Source organism: Salvia hispanica, chromosome 5 (genome assembly GCF_023119035.1).
Source record: "Salvia hispanica cultivar TCC Black 2014 chromosome 5, UniMelb_Shisp_WGS_1.0, whole genome shotgun sequence".
In the NCBI taxonomy this organism is placed as follows: domain Eukaryota; kingdom Viridiplantae; phylum Streptophyta; class Magnoliopsida; order Lamiales; family Lamiaceae; genus Salvia; species Salvia hispanica.
The window spans coordinates 32027681-32049853 of record NC_062969.1 but is presented as its reverse complement, the minus strand read 5'-3'; the positions used below and the strand labels follow the sequence as shown (position 1 = coordinate 32049853).

The 22173-nt window shown below is 35.1% G+C and overlaps 4 protein-coding genes across 5 annotated transcripts; 3 read left to right on the top strand and 1 right to left on the bottom strand.

Moving 5' to 3' along the window:
* Nucleotides 1–1892: 1892 nt before the first annotated feature.
* LOC125186250 (expansin-A4-like) lies at nt 1893–3349 on the top strand. Its single transcript, XM_048082602.1, has 3 exons — nt 1893–2086; nt 2170–2482; nt 2856–3349. The coding sequence occupies exons 1-3, from the start codon at nt 1939–1941 to the stop codon at nt 3157–3159; spliced, it is 765 nt and encodes a 254-aa protein (XP_047938559.1). The 5' UTR covers nt 1893–1938; the 3' UTR covers nt 3160–3349.
* A 2203-nt stretch (nt 3350–5552) lies between these two features.
* LOC125187399 (superoxide dismutase [Mn], mitochondrial-like) lies at nt 5553–7682 on the top strand. 2 transcript variants are annotated; one of them, XM_048083988.1, is made up of 6 exons: nt 5553–5901; nt 6146–6192; nt 6290–6415; nt 6506–6562; nt 7021–7098; nt 7395–7682. In XM_048083988.1, the coding sequence occupies exons 1-6, from the start codon at nt 5631–5633 to the stop codon at nt 7485–7487; spliced, it is 672 nt and encodes a 223-aa protein (XP_047939945.1). In that variant the 5' UTR covers nt 5553–5630; the 3' UTR covers nt 7488–7682. The 2 variants fall into 2 exon arrangements, with proteins under 2 accessions (XP_047939945.1, XP_047939944.1); XM_048083987.1 differs by having other exon boundaries at nt 7018–7098; nt 7395–7638.
* A 2662-nt stretch (nt 7683–10344) lies between these two features.
* On the top strand, nt 10345–13568 carry LOC125190693 (NPL4-like protein 1). The gene is given in 3 exon segments (XM_048088060.1): nt 10345–11254; nt 11257–11663; nt 13091–13568. Coding segments are annotated over 3 exon segments (1233 nt in total). The 5' UTR covers nt 10345–10683; the 3' UTR covers nt 13346–13568.
* Nucleotides 13569–14151: 583 nt separating this feature from the next.
* On the bottom strand, nt 14152–17290 carry LOC125190691 (alpha-galactosidase 3-like). Its single transcript, XM_048088059.1, is given in 15 exon segments — nt 14152–14562; nt 14627–14767; nt 14834–14892; nt 14987–15160; nt 15240–15304; nt 15446–15529; nt 15621–15686; nt 15759–15817; nt 15900–15957; nt 15959–15970; nt 16097–16200; nt 16338–16372; nt 16468–16524; nt 16926–16984; nt 17065–17290. Coding segments are annotated over 15 exon segments (1245 nt in total). The 5' UTR covers nt 17226–17290; the 3' UTR covers nt 14152–14451.
* Between the last annotated feature and the right edge of the window lie 4883 nt (nt 17291–22173).

Sequence of the window (22173 nt, the reverse complement as noted above, 5' to 3'; positions counted from 1 at the left end):
TTGATATTGCGTTTTGATTTATGTTATTTTATTATTTTACTTTATTTGATAATATAAAAAATAAAAAAAGATGAAAATGGTGAAATAAGTTGAGGTGGATTTTGTGGCTGAATTTGGAGATGGCGCTATTGTAGGTGCTGGACCTAAAATTTGAAATACTAAACGTGACAAAGTATATATCTACGAATTTGAAATGCAAATTTTGTGGGTGGGTTTTAACCAATGACGGACCCAGAAAATAGAAATCGTGGGGTCGGATAAAAGAATTAGTAATATATACTTACTAATTTATTTATTATTATTTAAAATATATATTTTTTAAAATAATTATTATAAAAAAATTTAAAATTTAGAATTTATTTTTATGTTATTATGCACGGTAGTTAATCTTAAAATGCAAGGAATACATCATACAAGTACACAACTATAATTTACTCATAAACTACTATAGCTAGATGAATTACACATAGATTAAACTGCTATAGTAGTACTTAAATATATTAATTAGTTATAACATAAATTAATTTTTTTAAAAAGAATAGTAATAATACACGGCGCCTCTCTTCTTCTTCCACAATTCTCTTTCCTTGATTCTGCATCTTTTTCTCATCAAGCTCTCTTCTTCAATTCAACTTTCTCCTCAAGTTCATTCTTTTTCTTCACCTCCACAATAACACTTTCTCTGTATTTCTATCCTTTCCTTTCTTTTTCTCTCTAATTTTCCAGTTACTCCCTTCCTCATTTCTCTTCAATAGAGATGAAGGTATACCTTTCGTGGGGTCGGAGGGCGGAGTTTCCTTCAGTTGGCTGTCGATTATGAAGCTACACGACATCACTAACGGACCTGCGGTGGGGTCGGCCGACCCCACGCGACCCCACCTAGGTCCGTCATTGGTTTTAACTACGAAGCTGGAATCCAGATGCACACACCATTTCTTCAAGTCACCGATTTTTTCTTTTAAATGTCTACCTAATTATTTGAAAATATCTGAAAATGCAGCGGATTGACTATATAGTATAATCCCTTAGTTCTAATTAACTTGTTTGAGCAGAGAGATTATAAAATTGTGTTGAAAAGTAATAGAGATGAATAAAGTATGAAAGATAAAGAGATAGTAAAGTAGATGGTGAAATAAAGTAAAAGTGATTGGATATTTTATTTTTTATTAAAAAAGTAAAATGACTGAATGTAGTTGGGACATTCCAAAGAGAAATACGACTCAACTTAGTTGGGACAAGAGAGTCATTTTATTTTTTGAAAAAAAAAATATCTAATTACTTTTAATTTATATCATTACCTATTTTATTCTCTCTTTATCTCCTACTTTTTTTTTTTCTTTCCCTATTTAATTTTATTTTATTTTAATTTAATTTAATTCATTGACCATAATTTCTTAATCTCCCGTTCAAAAGTTATGCTTTCAATTTAATTGAAATGGAGGGAGTATACTATATGTATATAACTAGTTATTCAAATAAAATAATCTAAACACACCCCTAAATCAAGAGTCTAAGTGAACTTGACTTTTGCCATCTCAATTTTTAATTAATATGGCTACAACAGTTGCTGGTTTCTTAAGTCTCAAATTATGAAGAGTCAAATACTGCCCGTATCTCCCATGATGAGAACTGAGGAGTGTAATTTCAAGCAAATTTAGTCAAAGCGATTTAAATGCAACAACAAATTTAGTAGTATAACAAAAAAAGAAAAACATGTGAGATTCAATTGGTGGTTCAAGTTGGTGCAAATGCATGTGCAACATTTCCTAAATTAACGTATACTATCAGATTTGATTCACTTCTTGTGGTTCTCACTTCATTGTCAGTTACTACATTATTTTATCCTCCTATTATATGAATTTCCTTTGCATAAATAAGGCATCTACTAACACCTTCCCCTCTCTCTAAAGAATATATGTAATACACTTTGGTTTGTCAATGGAATCCCTACACTCTCTTGCTTCTCTCCCTCTGCTAGTCCTCTCACTCGCCGCCGTTTGCCTATGCCGCGCTTACTCTGACTACAGCGGTTGGGACAGCGCCCACGCCACTTTCTACGGTGGCGCTGATGCTTCCGGAACCATGGGTGAGTTTTTATTTTTATTCATTATAAACAATGTCATTTGTTACACTTGCTAAGTTGTAACAATTTATGTGGTTACAATGTAGGAGGTGCTTGTGGCTACGGTAACTTGTATACCACAGGCTACGGTACAAACACAGCTGCGCTGAGTACTGCTCTTTTCAACAATGGGCTGAGTTGTGGGGCCTGCTACGAGCTATCCTGCTCCGATGACCCTCAATCGTGTTTGCCTGGCACGATCACAGTCACCGCCACTAATTTCTGCCCGTCCAACCCGTCGCTGCCCAACGACAATGGTGGGTGGTGCAATCCTCCTCGCCAACATTTCGATCTAGCTCAGCCTGCTTACTTGCAAATTGCCAAATACAGTGCCGGAATCGTCCCCATTTCTTTTCGAAGGTACTGTTGCATCCCTTCTTGTAAAATTTACTAAGTCGCGTTTATTGTGATTGATGTAGTGCTACTCTACTAAAAAAAACTTTTTTATTTAAGGACACAAAAATTGAGACTCAATTGGTAGTGTTTGGAAATTTTTTTAAAAATAATTACAACTAAGGACGCAAAAGAAAGCGTATGACTAATTTTCTTAATTAATTTTTTGTTTTTAGGACGCTTTTATTGTGATTGATGTAATAAAAGGAAACAATAAAATGAAGCAGAATATAAGATGCAACTAACCTCAATGGACTAATAATTGAGACATTTGCTAGGAATCATAATGGTATCACATCTCCAAAAAAGATTTATTAATCTATATTATGGCATGGTGCAGGGTGCCTTGTAACAAGAAGGGAGGAATAAGGTTCACAATCAACGGGCACGCATTCTTTAATCTTGTCCTGGTCACGAACGTGGGTGGAGCCGGAGACATCCAATCCATCTCAATTAAAGGATCAAACATGGGATGGCAAGCCATGTCGAGGAACTGGGGCCAGAACTGGCAAAGCAACTCCGACCTAAACGGCCAAGCCCTGTCTTTCCAAGTCACCACTAGCGACGGAAGGACCATTATCAGCAACAACGTTGCAGCGGCTAATTGGCAGTTTGGACAAACATTTGAAGGAGCACAGTTTTAGCTACTTAACTTGAACTTGTAGCAAGTATTTGAATTTTTTTTCTTTGCCATTTAAAATAATTAAATGAATGGCTCGATTGCTGTGGTGGTAGGTTTGCACCCGCTTAGGCCGATATGTATGCGCTGCTTTTCTTTTTTGGAGTGATATTGGATGGCAATAAAACCACTCAACTGAGGTTACTTCAATCACATTTTTAATAGTATCATATTTATCTCTCATTGACTAAACAAATTTGTGGCATGGAACAAAAAAATAAATGGACAGAAATGCAAGTCTAGTGAATTTAAAATAGCATAAGAAACTTCACTAATTTGTGACGGATAACATCTGGAATTAAATAAAGGAGAGGAAGATATCAACTATATTAAACAATACGGAGTAATAATTTTAGGTGGAGATCCATTCGAGTACACTGAAATGTGGAAAACACTTGATTTTGCTAACATTAAACATTTTAAACTACTACGTGTTAACTCCTAGTTAGTTGAACACTTATCCATGAGGTCATTTTCATCGACTCTAGATTCTATGGATGATCGACAAGCTACAACCAATTACAATATGATCATTCTATTAAATCCATTATTAATCTGTCGTCTAAACATATCTCTATCAATAGTTTGTCATCTATATTTTTCATCTAATCTCATGTTAAAGAGAAAGAGATAGGAAAGACTAGAGGAATCAACCCTTAACATGCACATAAGATGAAAGATCCATCTAACTAATCCGAGATGACAATGACAATGGAAAATTACAATATCACAAGCATTTCATCTATACAACGTCCAACATCATGTTCGGAGCAACAATGAAGGAGTTCAGCCAAGCAATATATTAGAAAGCATAACAAAATCGTAGTAACAATGCTCTCGTGAAATGGAACGGTGGTTTTATTTTTTCTTCCATTTTTCTCACGCTTACTTTTCTCCTTTGTCAGTTCTACCTTTTCTTTCTCCAAAAACTACTTTAAATCTAATGGCAGATCTTCTTCGTACTCCCTCCATCTCACACTAAGAGTCATATTTTATCATTTCGGTTTGTTCCACAATAAAAGTCATATTTCACTTTTACCATTAATGGTAAGTAGGTCAGTTCTACGTTCATCTCACTCACATTCTATTATAAAACTAATATAGAAAAGTGGACTTCATGTTCCACTAACTTTTCCAACCCACTATTTTATACATCTCTTAAAATCCGTGCCTACATCAAATATGACTCCTATTATGGAACGAAGGGAGTATTTGCTAGCATCTTTCTATATTATGATTCAACTAATTTCTCCATCCTTGCTCCGTTTCACTTCCCTTTTCACCTCTTACAACGATAATAATATATTTTTATAAGTCTAAAATTATAATAAAACCATACAAAATTGTGGAATGTAAATCATACATTTGATTCACATTAGACGCCAATAAAAATAACGTTTATCCAAAATACAAGTGAAAAGTATCATAATTTAAAATTTAAAATTTAAACTGTAATACCATTGGTTAAGAACGGTTAATAAAAGTGGATAAAAAAAAGTTATTGTAATATGAGTCCCACTTATATACATTAGTTTTAGTAAAGTACTATTTTGGTCCTAAACATATGGTCGAAATACGAAGTTGGTCCAAAAAATCCACTTTTTGAAAATTGAGTCCTAAACAAATGAAATCGTCGTCGGATCGATCTTTTTTTTACGGTTCCTTAAAAAACTAACGGGTCAACAGATATTTAGTGAAATTTTAACTAAATTAAAATGTTAAACCATGATTAATTGAATTAAAATAAAAAAGGAATAAAAAAAATAAAAATTCACATTGTCTCTCTTCTTCTCTCCCATCCAATCTCTCTTCTTCTTTCCCGTCATTCTTCTTTCCCGTCAGCCACAAATCACAGGAGCTCCGGCCACCGGCTCCAGGAGAGGAGAAAGAGAGATAGGATGAGAGAGAAGAAAAGAGATAAAAATGAAATTTTATTTTCTATTATATTTTATTTAATTATGAATTAATATTCTAATTTAGTTAAAATTTCACCGATCGTTCGTTAACCGTTAGTTTTTGATGAAACTGTAAAAAGTTCATTTGTTTTAGGACTCGAGTTTTGAAATATTCTTCATCAAATTCATATTTCGGTCATATGTTTAGGACTAAAATAGTATTTTACCCTATTAGTTTTAAATAAAATGTAAGTGAAATGAAGGCCTATATACTACTCTTCCATTCTCAAAGATATGCACTTTGGGTTTGACACGAGTTTTAATAAAAGATAAAGTAAAAGAGATAAAGAGAAAAAATAAATAGCGTACTGTTGGTAAATAATGATCTAATATAAGAGATAAAAGAGTAGGAAGGATCATTTATGGTAAAAAGGTGAAATAGGATTTTTATTCCTGAATTGAAATGAAAAAACAGGACTCCAAGAGTAGTAGTTGAAATTGCCTTTGCAAATTTCGCCGGAAGAAGTAGCCAGTTACTCTAATGGCGTTCCGAACCCTAATCACCAGAAATCCGGCAGCTCCTCTCGCCTCCCGTGGCCTCCACACTTTCTCTCTGCCTGATCTTCCCTACGACTACGGCGATCTGGAGCCCGCCATCAGCTCCGAGATCATGCAGCTTCACCACCAGAAGCACCACCAAACTTACATCACCAATTACAACAAGGCACTTGAGCAGCTCGAAGCAGCCTCCGCTAAAGGCGATGCCTCCACCACTGTCAAGCTTCAGAGCGCTATCAAATTCAACGGAGGAGGTATATCTCAATTCCAATTTCTTCCATTTCTCAATTTTCTTTTTTCTTAATTTTTGGCATTTATGTGCTTTCACTCTGATGTTCTAATTGATTTAGTGTATCTGGAAATTACATTGTAATTGTTCCTTTCTCAATCAAATTGCAATTTGCATTGTATATCAGATTGTTGACGAAGAAGGCAATGTCTTGTTCTGGCTACTTATGCTTGTTATGTGGCCAAGCTATTGAAACTTTTCTTTGACAGGTCATGTTAATCACTCGATTTTCTGGAAGAGTCTTGCTCCTGTTCGTGTATGTAAACCAATTAATGTTTGCTAGTTGTGTTTCTATTTTATTGTTGAAATTTTGGGCACAAAATCCTCTTTTTACTAAGTAATATCTCTTTTAGGCTGGTGGCGGTGAGCCTCCTCGTGGTCCTTTGCGTTGGGCCATCGACAACAACTTTGGATCTTTTGAAGCTCTAATAAAAAAGATGAGTGCAGAAGGTGCTGCTGTTCAGGGTTCGGGATGGGTGGTATGAATATATTTTCTCTATCACAGTGGTTATTTGCATATGATGCTTCTGAATGGTATATATCCTTAACTGCTTAATTGGTTTTTCTAGTGGCTTGGTTTGGACAAAGAATTCAAGCGCTTGGTAGTAGAGACCACCGAAAATCAGGCAAGTCTCGTTTGTTCTGTTCTAGAAGAAACAGTGGTGCTGTTCGGTTGGCAAGATTATATCTTTAGATTAGATATGTATTGTGTTTGGTTCTTGAGATTGAATCCCACAACTCAATCCTAGATGGATAATCACGTGATAATTAGTCATAGGCAACCCTCTCTAACTAAAATAATCTCACAACTCAATCCTAGATTATATATTGGTACTAATTTATCTGGGAAACCTAGCACCGCCTATATATATGATCTTTTAATTCTACTTTTGCTGCTTAACCATGCTCAGTTCACATGTGTTTGATTTTGCACCCAGTGCTTGCAGGTTCGTTACATTGTTGAACTTGAAACTAGCATGCTTGCCCTGTCACTCAAAAGCTAGAAAGAAATCAATAAATTACTGAGTTCAGAATTCTGATTTGATGTAACTTTCCGTACTGTTTTCGTTGTGTTCTATAGCAGGATCCACTTGTTAGTAAAGGAGCTAGGTTGGTCCCTCTGCTTGGTATTGATGTCTGGGAACATGCATACTATTTGCAGGTACTTCCTCTTATTGAACTTGTTATTTGTAGCCAATTCTCAATGTTCGAAAGTCCACTGCTTGTTTACAGCTGCTAATCGACAATGGTCGCAGTAGCAAGGCTTCTAGTAGTATTACATATCTTGGTTAATTATTGTGCTTGACACGTTACTTGCCTCTGAGGCATACACAAGCCGTGCATTCATTCATTCATCCCTTGCCGTGCGCATTTTGGCTTTTAGTTTAGTTAGTCTCTTATCTCACCGGCTATGCAAATCTTAGCGTTGATGTCGTTTCATTGCTTTGCTTTCTGCAGTACAAGAATGTGAGGCCCGATTACTTGAAGAATATATGGAAAGTTGTAAACTGGAAACATGCAAGTGACGTTTTCGAGAAAGAGAACCCCTAAATGGTAGTTTCTGATCGATAAATTTGAGAGGAATAGATTTAGTCTGGATGCTGAGGGTGACCCTTTTTTTGTTTGTGCGATTTTCACTTGTTCCAGCACACTTTGTGACATTGTATATTTTACGTTTCAACAACAATGTCTAACACTCTAACTCTCGATTTCTGATGCAAAAATATCATGGTGGTTTAGGACAAATTATACTCCTACAAAATATTTTATCATCATTTTAGGGCTAATTACATAATTCAAACAAAATGTTTTATCACTGTTATATGATACTAATAAAAAATGAATTAATTGTATTTGCCAATTTATTTGCATGGCTATGGCGTCGGTTAGGGGTGGCAAATCGTGCGTGTCGGGTCGTTATCGTATCGACACGATAACGACATGAACACGATAACACGAACACGACCCGTTAAGAAAATCCCAAACACGAACACGAACATGACCCGCTACCCTCAGACACGAACACGACACAAACACGACACAAACTAATTAACGACACGAACCACTTCGGGTCAACACGACACTATAGCAACACGTATTGGAGAATGATTAAATATTTAAATGATTTAAATTAGATATGACCGTATGAGACTATGAGAGTCAATTTAATAAGTATTGAAAAATGAAAATAATAAGAATTAATAATATTAAAATATTATTTGTTAACGGATAACACGAACATGACACGAACACGACACGAAATTTTCGTGTCCTTAACGGGTCGACCCGATAAGGACACGAACCCAATAAGCTCTAACTCAAACCCATTAATTTCGTGCCGGTTCGTGCGTGTTATCATGTCGTATCAAAAATTGTCAACCCTAGCATTAGCTAGTCCTAGTGCTAGCCTATTACTGGGCTGTGTGAAGTCCTAATGACGTGGCAGGCTGTGGAAAGTCCTAGTGACGTGGCAGAATGTGTTTTTGGTTAGTTCTAATGCTAGGCTATTAGCTAGTCCGTGCTATTATGGATGCTCTTAGCGTTTAGAAGTTAGTTAAGGATTATGTGGCATTATTGACATGGCATTTATTTCTGTGTTGGCAATTGTCTATTATAAAAATCGACAATATATTTTTTAAGTAAAAAGTATACAAAAAATGTGAAAATTTTGTTAGGATCATTGAATGCACATTAATTTGATATCATCTGCTTTGAGCGAGTCAAGTTTGTAAGGATTTGTTTTTTGGGTCACTCCCAAAAGACTTCAAACTAATTGAGGTTCGATAATAATTATATACCGATTCCAACTTCACTCCATTCTCCGATATGGAATGGGGTACAACTTCCCTAACTGAGGCTCATCCCTTTGTTCGTCAGATTTGAAACATTCGTTTTTTAGCACGAGATTTTATGCAGGGTTGTTTTGTTAGTTAATGGAGAAGAGTAAGTAAGAGAGAAGAAAGAGAAGAGATGATGTTAGTTATTTTTAAAAAATGTTGTATTTTTATTAGGACAACCCGAAAAGGAAAACATTGCATTTTTAATGGATTAAGTATAGTTAGTAATACTCCCTCCATAACTAAAAAGTATGAACATTTGATTCAGCATGAGTTTTAATGCATAATTGGTAAAGTAAGAGAAAGAGAGATAAAAGGTAATATAATTAGTGTAAGAGTGCACTCCACATCATTAGTAGTGTAGTACAACGGTATAAGTTGTAAATAAAATGATGTGTTAGGATAATGTGTTGTTAACTATTCTAAAATTAGAAAGTTCATACTGCCTTTCAAAAAAAAAACAAATACTATGTCTGTTCCAACTAAGTTGAGTCAAAACTTTTAGACACATAGCTTAAGAAATTATAGAAATTGTGTTGAAAAGTAGGAGAGATGAGTAAAATAAGATAGATAAAGACAGAGTAAAGTAGGTAATGAAAAAAAAGTACTAAGAGTGATTGGATGTTTTTTTTTTTTTTGTCAGAAAAGGAAATGACTCAACTTAGTTTGGACATCCAAAAAGGAATACGACGCAACTTTGTTGTGACGGAGGGAGTACTTAACTGACCAATCTCATAGTCCCTCCTTTGTCTATTAATAGTCTTATTTTGTCATTTTCGTCATTTTTAGCATAAATGTTAAGCATACCTCATATTCCACACTTATTTTACTCATATTTTATTATAAAATTAATATTCTCTCCGTCCATAAAAAATGGTGCCATTTGTGCACGGCACGGGTTTGAATGAGAAATTAATAAAGTAAGAGAGATGAGAGAAAAAATAGATAAAGTAATAGATATGAAGAAAAATAGGTAAACTAAGAGATGGAAGAGAAAAAGTGGGTAAACTATGAAAGTGAAATATTCTAACTTTAGAAATGTGACTGTTTTGTGGACATCCAAAAATGGCAAAATGAGACTAACTTATTCAACTAACTTTTTTTTACATTTCTTAAACCCGTACTAAACTAAATATGGCTTTTATTATAGGACGAATGCAGTATATAACAAGAGTTTTTTTTCCTTGACGTTACGAGACAATATTAAATGGCAAAGTATTTATAGTACTTCCTCTGTCCCACTGTACGTGACACATATTTTTAGGCACAAGTTTTTAGTTGTACCTTTTCTGTCTCACAAAAGATGTCACACTTGTGGTGAGTTAGGTGCAAAGTGAAAAAATAATATTTGTATTATTGTGAGACTAAACTTTTTCTAGTATTGGAAATGTAATCTCTTTATTGAGATAAACTAAAAAAGAAAGTGAGACATTTTTTTTTTGGAATAAAATGAAATTTAGTAGTTCAATGAAGAGTGAAAACAAATATACGGAAAAAGTAAGAAAGAATATTAAGTAAAAAGAAATAGAGTATTGTTTTACTCCTATTATGATAAAAGGATACGCCTCACTTTGATAGTCCAAAGAGCGCCTCACTTACTGTTGGAATGATGGAGTGGATTGTGGAAGTAGTTCATAGCGGAGTTAGAAACAGAAGCCTTGAAACCGAAAAGGAAAATCGAGAAGAAACAGAAAAAAGGGCAGAGGAGAAGAAATAAAGCGTGATCTACTGTAAATTCTTTCCGAAATTCTAGTTTCCTTCTCCATCAAACTCTTGTTCCTCTCCAATTATTGAATTCCACAGATACACTGCTTAGTATGGTAGGACACTGATTTATAGAACCAGCGCCCACCAATTGTTTGTTGAATTGAAATTCCCCAACCACTTATCTCTGTACAGTTGAAGCAAATATGATGATCAGAATCCGGAGCCGAGACGGTCTTGAGCGCGTCTCAATCGACAACCCTCCCGCCACCGTCGCCGCGCTCAAGTCCGCCATCGAATCCCAGCTCCAGGTGCCCGTGCATGCCCAGATTCTCTCCACCAATCAAAATTTGCTTCTTGCGAAATCCCAAACCGATCTCACCCGGTTCACGGACATGATCAACCCCAACACCGGGCTGGCCGCCCTCAACATCGGCCACGGCTCCATTGTGTACCTCGCCTACGAGGGCGAACGCACGGTGGCGGGGCCGGCCTTCCACCCGTCCGGGTCGTTTGGGAAGAAGATGACGATGGACGACCTGATTGCGAAGCAGATGAGGATCACGCACCAGGAGAGCCCTCATTGCGACCTCGTCTCGTTTGATCGCGACGCCGCGAACGCGTTCCAGCGATACGTGAACGAAAGCTTGGCTTTTGCGGTGAAGCGCGGCGGTTTTATGTACGGGACGGTGTTGGAGGAGGGGAAGGTGGAGGTTGATTTCGTCTACGAGCCGCCACAGCAGGGGACGGAGGAGAATTTGATCCTTTTGAGGGATCCTGAGAGGAGAAGATGGTTGAGGCCATTGCTTCGGGGCTGGGGATGAGGAGGGTCGGGTTTATTTTCATGCAGACGGTTAGCCAAGATAAGAAGGACTACACGATGTCGAATCTGGAGGTGTTGCAGGCGGTGGAGCTTCAGGCGGAGGGGGATTTGAAGGAGTGGGTGACTGCTGTTGTGAAACTGGAGGTGGATGAGGATGGGGGAGCTGCTGTGCATTTTGAGGCTTTTCAAATGAGTGATGTATGTGTAAGGTTGTTTAAAGAGGGCTGGTTCGAGCGGGATGTGCAAGAGGAGATTGATCCTAAGTTGTCGAGGATGAAGAAGGATGTGGTTGTTGGAGGGAAAGACACTAAGGATGTGGATAATGACTTCTTCATGGTGGTTGTCAAGATTGCTGATCATCAGGTTAGCCTTTTCTTTTCTTTATTCATTTCTTATTATTGAAACTACATTGAGTTAGCTCTCAAAATTAATTAATGATTTAGCTAAACATTGGTTTCCTTATGTGATTCATATGTTTTATTGTATTGGGGTTTCACACGTGTGAGTTTCTCGTGTATCCTAAACAACAACATGACTGTTTATTCATTTCAGATAGCTAGCGATAGAATACTTGAGTATTTGTTATTTGGCTTAGACTAGCTAGGATAGAGTGAATTTTATGGACGACTGCTACGAGGTCCTTAATGATAATATTTTTAGGAATATTTTCAAAAAGCAAGATAGTCTTTTTAGTCGAAAGCAGTCTCACAATGACTACATGATCCTTTTTATCGTCATCATAGAGTTTGTTGCTCTGGTAACACGCTCTTGTAGATACAATTTCTAAATGAAATTCTCTAACCCACTGGTAGGTGTTGCTAAGATGGATTCTGTACCTGAAATCTCTGATTATGCTATTGTCTAAGGTATCTCGAATTTCCTTAATTGATAGAGTTATTTAGGATTAAGTTATTCAGGATCAGAATAAATGGATTGACTGTGCTTTTGTTATAGGAACCCTACTTTGGTTCATCATTAATGAAATAGAGTTGAGTCGTATAGGATCATCAGAAATGTCATCTTAGTCAAGTTAGCAGATTTTCTGTTTGAGCAGGCTGAAACATTGGTGCTTGGCACATGGGGAAAGTTCGACTTTCAATATAAAGTTTGGTTTGGATTCTCTCAGTTCAAAATACCCTTCATCCCGTTGCAGTTAATCTGTGGCTCAGCATGTTCATAACATGCTCCTTTCGTCCTTCCATCCAGTTTATCCGAATCTTCTCATGAATATACCTGCAAATACTTGGACTATTGTTTGATGTCCATCCTTTTTGGTTTACAAACCCATATTCATTGTTTGTTTGTGTTTTCATTACGAAGTAGAGCTAATAGAATTGAACAGAGCTATTAATTTTCTATACTTTTCAAATGGAAGCAAATGATGCTGAGTAGGTTGTTGTTTCTAGCTCCTTTAGGCTGTAGATTTCGTTATTTTCTTTCAAAGAATGTCGTTGCATAATTGTGTTGGCTGCTTTTGGCATCTTTTGGCATACTTTCCATTATAGAATATAATTATCCCACATCGGTTGTGATACAAGCTGAATGTGATATTAGTAATCAATCCAATTTAGAGCCTAACAATAGAATTGAATTGAATTGAATTGAATCTTGATGATTGGTTGTATATTATCCCCAGTTTCGTGACACATCATTTGGAAAATCGTTGTGAAAATAGGCGAGGGAGGGAGGTTAAGAAGACTACTATTTGCAAGGGAAAATCTCTAATGATGTTTATATGATATGTTTTCTTGTCACATAATCACTGATGGAAGCTCTTGTGATAATTTTAGGCTCCACTTTCTTCGACATTTCCTATTGAGAACAGGAACACCCCCGTGACAATGAGGGCGTTGAAAAATCATCTGGATCGAGCAAAGAATCTTTCCTTTGTGATACAGATTTCAGACTTTCATCTGCTACTGTTGCTGGCGAGGTTTCTAGACGTGAACTCCGATGTCCCAGCATTGGCAGGGTGTGTACAGTTACAGGCCATGGTGCCTGAAGGATACCAGCTATTGATCGAGTCGTTGGCTGCTGCTTCTTAGTCGGCTCTTAATCGAGCTGCTGTGTATCGTCGAATTTAACCCTCACGTTTATAGTACTTTTCTTTTCCTTTGGTGGTCTGGTTACTATTTAAGAAATTGGGACCATCTTTTTCTTGCATGAGATATTAGCTTCCATCACATCACTTTCAAGTAGATCCATATAGCTTTTAAACAATATTATGTTCTAGAAACATGCTAGCATTCAAATCTTATTATTTGAACATGACAATATTCTATAAATATAGAATAAACAATTAAGAAAAAGAGAAGACAGAGAAAATTTTATATACCTCATTGGAAAAAAAGATGAATGAATGAATGATCCAGACATGTATCTATAAAAAAAAGGTTCATTTCAACAGTTTTCGCAGAATGAAATGAAGTACTCCATCCGTCTTTAATCATGTGTCCTATTTTTTTCATTTTAGCCTGCCTCTTATTAATTATCTCACTTCACTTTTACTATTTTTGGTAATAGACCGCATATTCTCACTCTAAGTGACACATTTTCTTTTTTTTTTAAGATCTCCCATTCTGAATAACATATTTCTAAATATAGAAACATCACTCTCTCTACTTTTACCGTCTCTCTTACTTTATTCTCTTCATTTTACTCACAAAACAACAATATATAAAATCCTATGCCGAATTAGAAATGCTCCACCTAGAGTGGAATAGAGAAAATATTACACTTTAAAAGGTCTATTAGTTAGCAATGATGCAAAAGTAGTAGACCCCATATTGTGGTAATAGACCACTATATTACTACTACTTTTAGTAATAGACCCCAACATTATGTATCTCAATTTTTCATTTTAATCTGTCCCTTTTTAATTGTCTTATTTCATTTTTACTGCTTTTTACAACGCAACACTGCTATAGAAATATTACTATGAATATATTATGACTATACAAATGCTTGATGATATGCAATGCCACAACAGACTAACTCACTCTAATACCAACCCAGCTTGATGTTAACCACATCAACATAGCACTCTACTATCCTTATAATCAATACCCCATTCAACTACTAATATTTCATGGAATTCAAATCAAACCAGCAGAAATAGGTCGAACATATCCTCATACAAAAAGCCTTCCAATTAAGCTGCAGAGGCAGCTGCCGCAGCTGGGGTCAGAACGAACATTTCAGAGGCGTGCGCTTCCACTTTAGCACTAAACGAATTCGTTGAGCTCAAAGAAACATACTCATGCTGCAACAACACAATGAATAACAATTAGTTAACAAGAGAAAAATGATAATGTAGCCATATTTACCTTCCACAGATCTCTGACAGAGGCGCTGGTCAAAGATTCAAGCCCCATCATGTCCCATTTGGCTGTGATTGTCGCAGCTTTTGAACACCGGTTCCACAAGATAATCACTATGCGCTTCCCGGAAAGTGGACCTTCCCAAATCTGTAAACAAATCGGTACATCATAACTAGATGCTACATAACAAAAAGAGTCTGTTTTTTCACATACTTGATAGCAACCATCGGGTCCGTATGTATAAAATTTTCTCCCCTGGACACCGAGTGGATCTGATACACGTATATAGGTGAAGAGAAACAAAGGGGCATCCATTTTGCATTGATAAGAATAAGACCATGAATTCAAGGTAAAAGGTGTGTTTACCTTGGTTTACAGAAATAACCTCCTCATTGGTAAGAATTTCATATGTCTCTGCAGTCATATTTCTTACATCACAGCCAATGATAAGTGGTGCCTTCATCAAAGCCCAAATGCTGAAATGGGACCGATACTCCTGGTAAGTCATTCCCCCGTTTCCAACTTCTAACATATCTGGATCTGTCATAATGTGTCGAAGATAATAAGCAACGAGTCAGGGTTGATGTCAGGAGCATATGAATGTGGATATCGACTCTACCATTCCATCCACCAGGTCCAGCATATGCTGCCCACTTGTCGTTGATATCAGCAATCGCGGTCATGCTAAACCACATAGGCACACAAACTACATCAGTACATGATACAAGCAAATGAAAAATGGATTTAAACAAAAATCATCTATATTTTTGTCTCATAAAATTTAATACAACAAAAATGAAAAAAATTGATGTCTCTATTGAGAACCTTTCCCATGTATCTTCAATGTCATCTGTAGTGCGCCAACTATTGCCGATTTTACTTGCCCATAACGCTGGGTCATCCAAACCCCTAGAAACAATCATAACCGAAGAATGTAACTAGAATGCAACTCGAGACTTGGCATCTAGGAAGGGAAACAATAAGAGTGGACAAGGTTTACCATTCGCAAAGTGAATAGAATATCGTTCTTCCTGTTGCATTCAACGCGTCGCGCATAGGGGGATACCTGGCAATGTGGCTCTACATTAATATCAAGCCACCAATATCAAAATCTGGAAGCATAAGTGTAACCAATTACCTTTCCTTAGGATCAATTCCCAGATTGAAACAGTTGTCATACTTCAAGTAATCGATACCCTAACCAACAAAAAACAGACGGTTTTAGAACCTCAGATCATGGTTACACCATACAAAAAAGTTATAGCAAAGAGGAACCAACCCAAGACGCGAAGAGTGCTGCGTCATCATTTTCATGTTTGAGCGAGCCGGGGCGAACTACATGTATAAAGTCTGTAGATGTCCAATTCCATATGAACAAAGGACATTAAAGGTTAAAACAAAACAAAGCAAAAAAAGGCTTGTCACAGAGTTTGAAAGAAAAGATTATTGTGAAGGTTATCACAAAATTTTTCATACCCTGCATCCGAGTAGATCCCGATTTTGAGACCTTTTGAGTGCACATAATCAGCAAGAGCCTTAATGCCTGATGGAAATGCTTTAGAATCAGGAACCATATTACCCTGTATTAAAATCCAAGATTAATTACAATCACATGCTTCAAAGCTTTTTTGCACATACCAATATAGCATATACTATAATAACTACATATAGAACTAAGTAAAGATGATTAACAACAGTGAGAGATATGCTTATCTACCTCTGAGCTCCTCACCAGTTCAGACCAACAATCATCTGCATATCATGATATCCACCAAATGTAAGAACACTGGGAATCACAGATGAAAACATTCAATACAAATCATGTGATTTTGGGTGTTTGGATTTACCTATATTGACATATACATACCCAAGCTTAGCCAAACCAGTAGTAACAAGAGCATCAGCTGTCAAAAAGACAAAACAAGCATCAATAAAACTGAATTAATGAAAAACAATATGTATGTAATTTCATAAATCAAAAGGTAAATTGAGAACAACATAAATACTCCATCCGTCCTTGAGAAGTATGAATTATTTCCTTTCAGTCCGTCCCGGAAAAGTATGAACTTTCTAATTTTGAAAGAGTTAAACAACACAGTAACTATACACATCATTAATTTATTACTCCCTCTGTTCCATAGTAATAGAGTCATTTTGCCATTTTGGTACGTTCTATAATAATAAAGTCATTTCCCACTACAGTCCTGTGGCCCCACTGTCGAATAACATTACTTACACTACCTTTACCTCTCACCAATTATATAGGGACGGAGGGAGTGTGATATTTTGAGAGGTAAGAAGATACCTGTTTTCCTAATTACTTTTTCATCAATGCGGCATCTGAAGAAATTCCAGCTATTCCATCTGTTCAAAAAATCAAGTAATTAAACATGTATTCAGTGAAACATAATACTACAAAGAAAATACGATCAAAGTATAGTCACCCCATTTGAGGAGTTTGTGCCAAACCATTTCCAAGCTGTAAAATCCCATATTTTGAAGTATCATAAATTTCAAAAGAGGGCAGCACTCTTGCTGCAGTAACTGCCGCATATACATACAGAATAACGGTAAGCCTCACACAAGTCCTAGTGCTCTTCGCCATCTTTTATTTTCTCACACTAGAAAAGTAGTAGGTGGAAGCAAAATGTGTGTAATTATAAAGAGAATTGATCAAGGGATATTCTGTAATAATTTGAGTGTGTAATTGTTTATTTGGATTAGATTGATGAGTGGTGTGTCCACTGAACCTAAAAAGTTGAAATCAGATAGTTTGATAAAGAGATTTCTGTCTGTGTCAATAATTATTGTTGTTTACAAATATACTGTGTTCGGCACTTGCTGATTGCCTCGCCATTCACAATCATCTCTTTTCTAATTTTCAACATATCATTAACACTTAGTTTCGGTTTCTGCTGATACGACCCATTTCAATCTTTTAATAAAGCTTTTTTTTTAATCTTATCTTTAATTCATCTTTTTTATAAGTAGTTGGTGTTCCATCCAATGAAGACTTATATAATCAGGCTTAGTGATTTTAATTTTTTCTTTTCACAAATTGAAACTTAAATGGGTTGGACTGTGGTCGGATCAGTTTTCTGTTTAACTAATGCAATTTAATATTCATATATATTTTTGGGTCAGTCATTGTTCACTATCGAACTGGTCCGATTTAAAGTCTAGATATATTGATTAGTCAATATGTTTTCAATTTCAGTTCCTGATTGAACTAGTTGGACCAGTCCTTTATTGAACTGGTTCTTTCAATTGAAGTAGACAACCATCCTCGTGAGTCATGAATCAGGGAAAATAAGTAATAAAAATCAGTGAAATAAGTGATTTAGCAAATTAACAAAGACACACTAAGTCTAGGAGATCATTTTTTTATTTTGACAAAAATCAAACGCACCCACCCTAATAGTGTGTGGATTGTATCAACAGTCAATATAGATGAGTAGAAATAGTATTAGGTTTACCTCGTTAGACCATCTCTAACAATACGCTAAAATTCAAAATAAAATAGTCAATTTGATTCAATGATACTTCAAAACCAATCTCTTTTTGGATTTTTTAGTACAATGCACATATCATTAGGTTTACACTATAACAAACTCTATCACTTTATCAAATTTTGTGAATAAAAAAATAGTGAATAAAGATTTTTTTAAATTTGAGTTTAACGTAAATGACTGAAGTAAACACTAAAATAAATTTATTTAATGTAAATAGTTAAAGATACTCTTAAAATATGAATAGTTATATGTGAATCAAACGCAAACCCCGGCACCGGAGCCATTACTATTATGCGACCTCTCCTTTTCTCTGAAATGAAATGAGAGAATTAAGGTTCTTGGGTTAAATGAAAAAGATTAGAATAAAGAGGAATAGGGTTTGGATTGTGGAAATATTTATGGCTTCATTTGTTAAATATAGTAAGTAGTACAGTATTATTTTATTTTTTTAGACCGTTTACTTCTATTTTCAAATAATCAATTACTCCCTCCGTTCCTAAAAGTTTGTTCCATTTTTTTATTTCCATCCATCCTATAAAATTTATCTCATTTCACTTTTTACCATTTTTTATAATAGATCTCATATTCCGCTAACTCATTCTTACTCACATTTTATTATATATAAAACTTTTATATAAAAATAGTACTCACATTCTAATAACTTTTTCAGTTCACTTTTCATTACATTTCTTAAAATCCACGTCGATCAAAGTGAGATAAAATTTTAGGGACAAAGGGAGTAATATTTAAGAAATATTAAAAATTTCAACTAATCATGAATTAATAACTTAATTCTGTTTTATTATCAGAAAGCTAATTGACCAATTTTATAAGTTAAAATATGAAAGTACGAAACATAATATTGTGGATCAAATTCCTAAAATGGTTTAGTCTATTAATTGACTGGGAAGGCCAATAATTGAAAACTATTCAATTAAAATGAATAGAGTAGTACAACAAGATGTTTCTTTGTTTCCTAGTAATTTTTATTAAATAGTAACAATATAAATTGAATTGTATCGTGCATGTTTTTAAATTTTCTCTTGCTTAAGAAGAAGTCAACTAGTGCTACGTCACTGCGTGAGAGAGTATCTATTTATGGTGGAAATGAGAAACAAAATTCCTTTGACGGTAAAATAGTGTTTGTCTAGTGACAATAGAATGTTGTTTTTTCCTTTTTGTCATTTTTCAATAATTTATTCATTTTGCGGTTGAAAAAAGCCATCTCCAGACTACCTTTTTTTTAAAAAATATTTTTTGCATATGGTAGGATTTTGATGGCTTGAAAATTTGGGGATATACTAATTGCAAAAGTTTGGGCATGTATTTGCCATATGTTGAAAATGATATTGTAATTGCAAATTTGAGTAAAAGTTGTGATTTAAATGCAACTAGTGTCACACTCGTGCGTTGCACGACTTAGTTTATTTCTATTATTGTAATTCTATGTTGTGAACTAATCTATTGATCAAAATGACACAAAAATCACAAATACATTTATTAGAAAATTAAAAGTAAATAAATTTGGAATTAAATCAAATTTGATTAAATACGTTTAGATTTCTATTATAAATAACCACAAATTATCCACAATTCTATGTTGTGAATTAATCTATTGATCAAAATGACAAAAAAATCATAAACACATTATTAAAAGTTAAAACCATATACAATAAAATACTAAAATACTACTACTTTAATGTTAAAATCACACACAATAACGCATTTAATTTTAAATTAATTCAAATTTTGAGTCTCTTTATTCGTAGGCTTGTAGCATATGAATATGATGTAACAAAGTCTATGTCAACAATCTTCAATAAAAATGTGAAACCATAACCATTACATAATAATTCTTGTACTGTAAGAAATAAGATAGTGATAAATTATTATCAGATCCAAAAAAAAAATACTACTGTATACTATAACAATCTTTAATCTTGTGGTGGTACATACAAAATAGCAATATTTGGCTGAAAAGAAACTGTCACTTATATTTAATTTTTATTTCCATAAAGAAAAAAGAAAATAGACCTATAATCTAGCCTTAAAAACAGCCTCATAAATTACACATATATAAAGTTTTACTATTTCCAAAAAGAAAAATAATCCTATAATCACCCATACACCACTGTACACATTTATAACAGTAACTCATTTTTGCATATATGGACATTTGAGAAATTTATATGCCAAATATACACACAATTAAACACTACTACTACATGTTACCCTAGCTAAAAAATTGCTCGATCTCATTATCTTCTCCAAATATTTATGTATCTTCCTTTTTCTAGATGACAAACTTATTCCTATCCAATCTCTGCTCGTCGACCTGTTCAATCAGGTACGTCTCTCTCTTCCTCTATTTGATAATAAACAAAGAAACATGAATGTAAATGAAACTTTCAAAAAAATTGAAAAATAAACATACTGGAATCACGATAGTTTAACACTAAAATCATAGATTTTGTGCAAAATTGTAAAAAGAAGCTAGAAGAATGAGATGCCTTTTGCAGAATATGTCACGACCGCGCCTTGCTAAGGATAGCATTGCTCGGTGAATCATGACTAGGGGAGGGAAATTAGAAGAGGGGATAGAAAGGGGATAAAAGAAATAACGATAAGACAACACATACTTCTTGATAAGATAAAGGAGGTTCACAAGGCAACGAAAGATGATGAAATTCAAAAGAGTGTTTGACATGGTCACTCGTTACTAATCATTATTCTTACGATCCATCTAGTACATAATACTACAATAGTGCACACAGCGGAAGGAGTTGTAAACACATGGCCATATGTGTGAAGACATATGCCACGAGAACCCTACAAACGAGATGAGACGACCACCAACTCCACTCAGCCACCATTTCATCACTGCTCAACCTGCACATTTAGTAATACATGCAGGGCTGAGTACGGAGTACTCAGTGAACACATTGCCGAAAAGTTACACATATATAAGAAAAGTTATCATTATCATGCCATCACAGTAACACACGAGGGTTTTTCTTAAAAGGCCCGAGCTTACTAAGTTCATTTTCATAAAGTTCGTCTGATCAGACTAAGTTCATTCCAGCAATTCGCCATATCTGATGGTTCATTGTGTGTCGGGAAGGTGGCCACCTTCCACGATCACATTGACCGGCCAACCCTTACGATGACTCACGGTCCATTCCTTTGTGTACACTAACTCGAATAGGATCTTGGTCCTATTGGAGCCGAATTCGATTCATTCATTCATTTGGCATCGCCAAACAGATAGGCATCATAAAACAAATAATTTATGGCACGATAACATTTGAAAAGAAAGTAAGTGCGATTTTATCAAACAAAAATCATTTCATATATTTGATAATTTTATCCACACTTAATGTGTTGGATATAAAGCCCACCTCAAAGCTTCCAAGTAAATCTCAACATGAGCTCGTCTTCGAAAATCAAACTCCGTGAACATGCCCTTCTTGAAAGAGGGTATTGATTCAATTAGTCTTTAGAACGTTCATAAGGTGCATGAAATGCAATGATCCTACATGGGGAATGCATCCTATGTTCGAGGTTCGATCGAGGTAACTTCATTCCATCAAAACTTATGGCTCTCTATTTTTAAAGATACTTTAGAAGTAAAAGACGACTATCGGAGAGAACTCATTAAGCTCATAGATTTCTATCTATAAGTAATTAATTTAGGGATTTCGTATTAATTAAAACGAGATTAATTATTTACCGAAAATGAGGGAGTCAGTTAATTCGAAACTATCCTTAATCCCAACCAAAAGATAAAGAGCCTAAAGATAGAAAATTAAGCTTGTCCTAAAAAAAATCCAACATACAACGAGTATTTACATTAATTAGGATAGTCCAAGGTAACAAAGGCCAACTTCTCGTCTTCTCATTATTTTCGGCCCATTTAAGAAACAAAACGAGCCCAACTAAAAAATAAATAAATGGTGCCCAATTAATATGAAACATACTCCACTTTTTCTCTCGCATAACTATCCCTCTTTTCTCCTCTTCCTCACACCCTCTCGACCGGCA

What these genes read in the sequence shown, in the direction of transcription:
- LOC125186250 (XM_048082602.1), top strand. Translation starts at nt 1,939, where the DNA reads ATGGAATCCCTACACTCTCTTGCTTCTCTCCCTCTGCTAGTCCTCTCA. An exon ending in TGATGCTTCCGGAACCATGG is followed by an intron (nt 2,087 to 2,169) that starts GTGAGTTTTTAT and finishes GTTACAATGTAG; the next exon opens with GAGGTGCTTGTGGCTACGGT. An exon ending in GTCCCCATTTCTTTTCGAAG is followed by an intron (nt 2,483 to 2,855) that starts GTACTGTTGCAT and finishes GGCATGGTGCAG; the next exon opens with GGTGCCTTGTAACAAGAAGG.
- LOC125187399 (XM_048083987.1), top strand. Translation starts at nt 5,631, where the DNA reads ATGGCGTTCCGAACCCTAATCACCAGAAATCCGGCAGCTCCTCTCGCC. An exon ending in TTCAGGGTTCGGGATGGGTG is followed by an intron (nt 6,416 to 6,505) that starts GTATGAATATAT and finishes TGGTTTTTCTAG; the next exon opens with TGGCTTGGTTTGGACAAAGA. An exon ending in TAGAGACCACCGAAAATCAG is followed by an intron (nt 6,563 to 7,017) that starts GCAAGTCTCGTT and finishes TGTGTTCTATAG; the next exon opens with CAGGATCCACTTGTTAGTAA.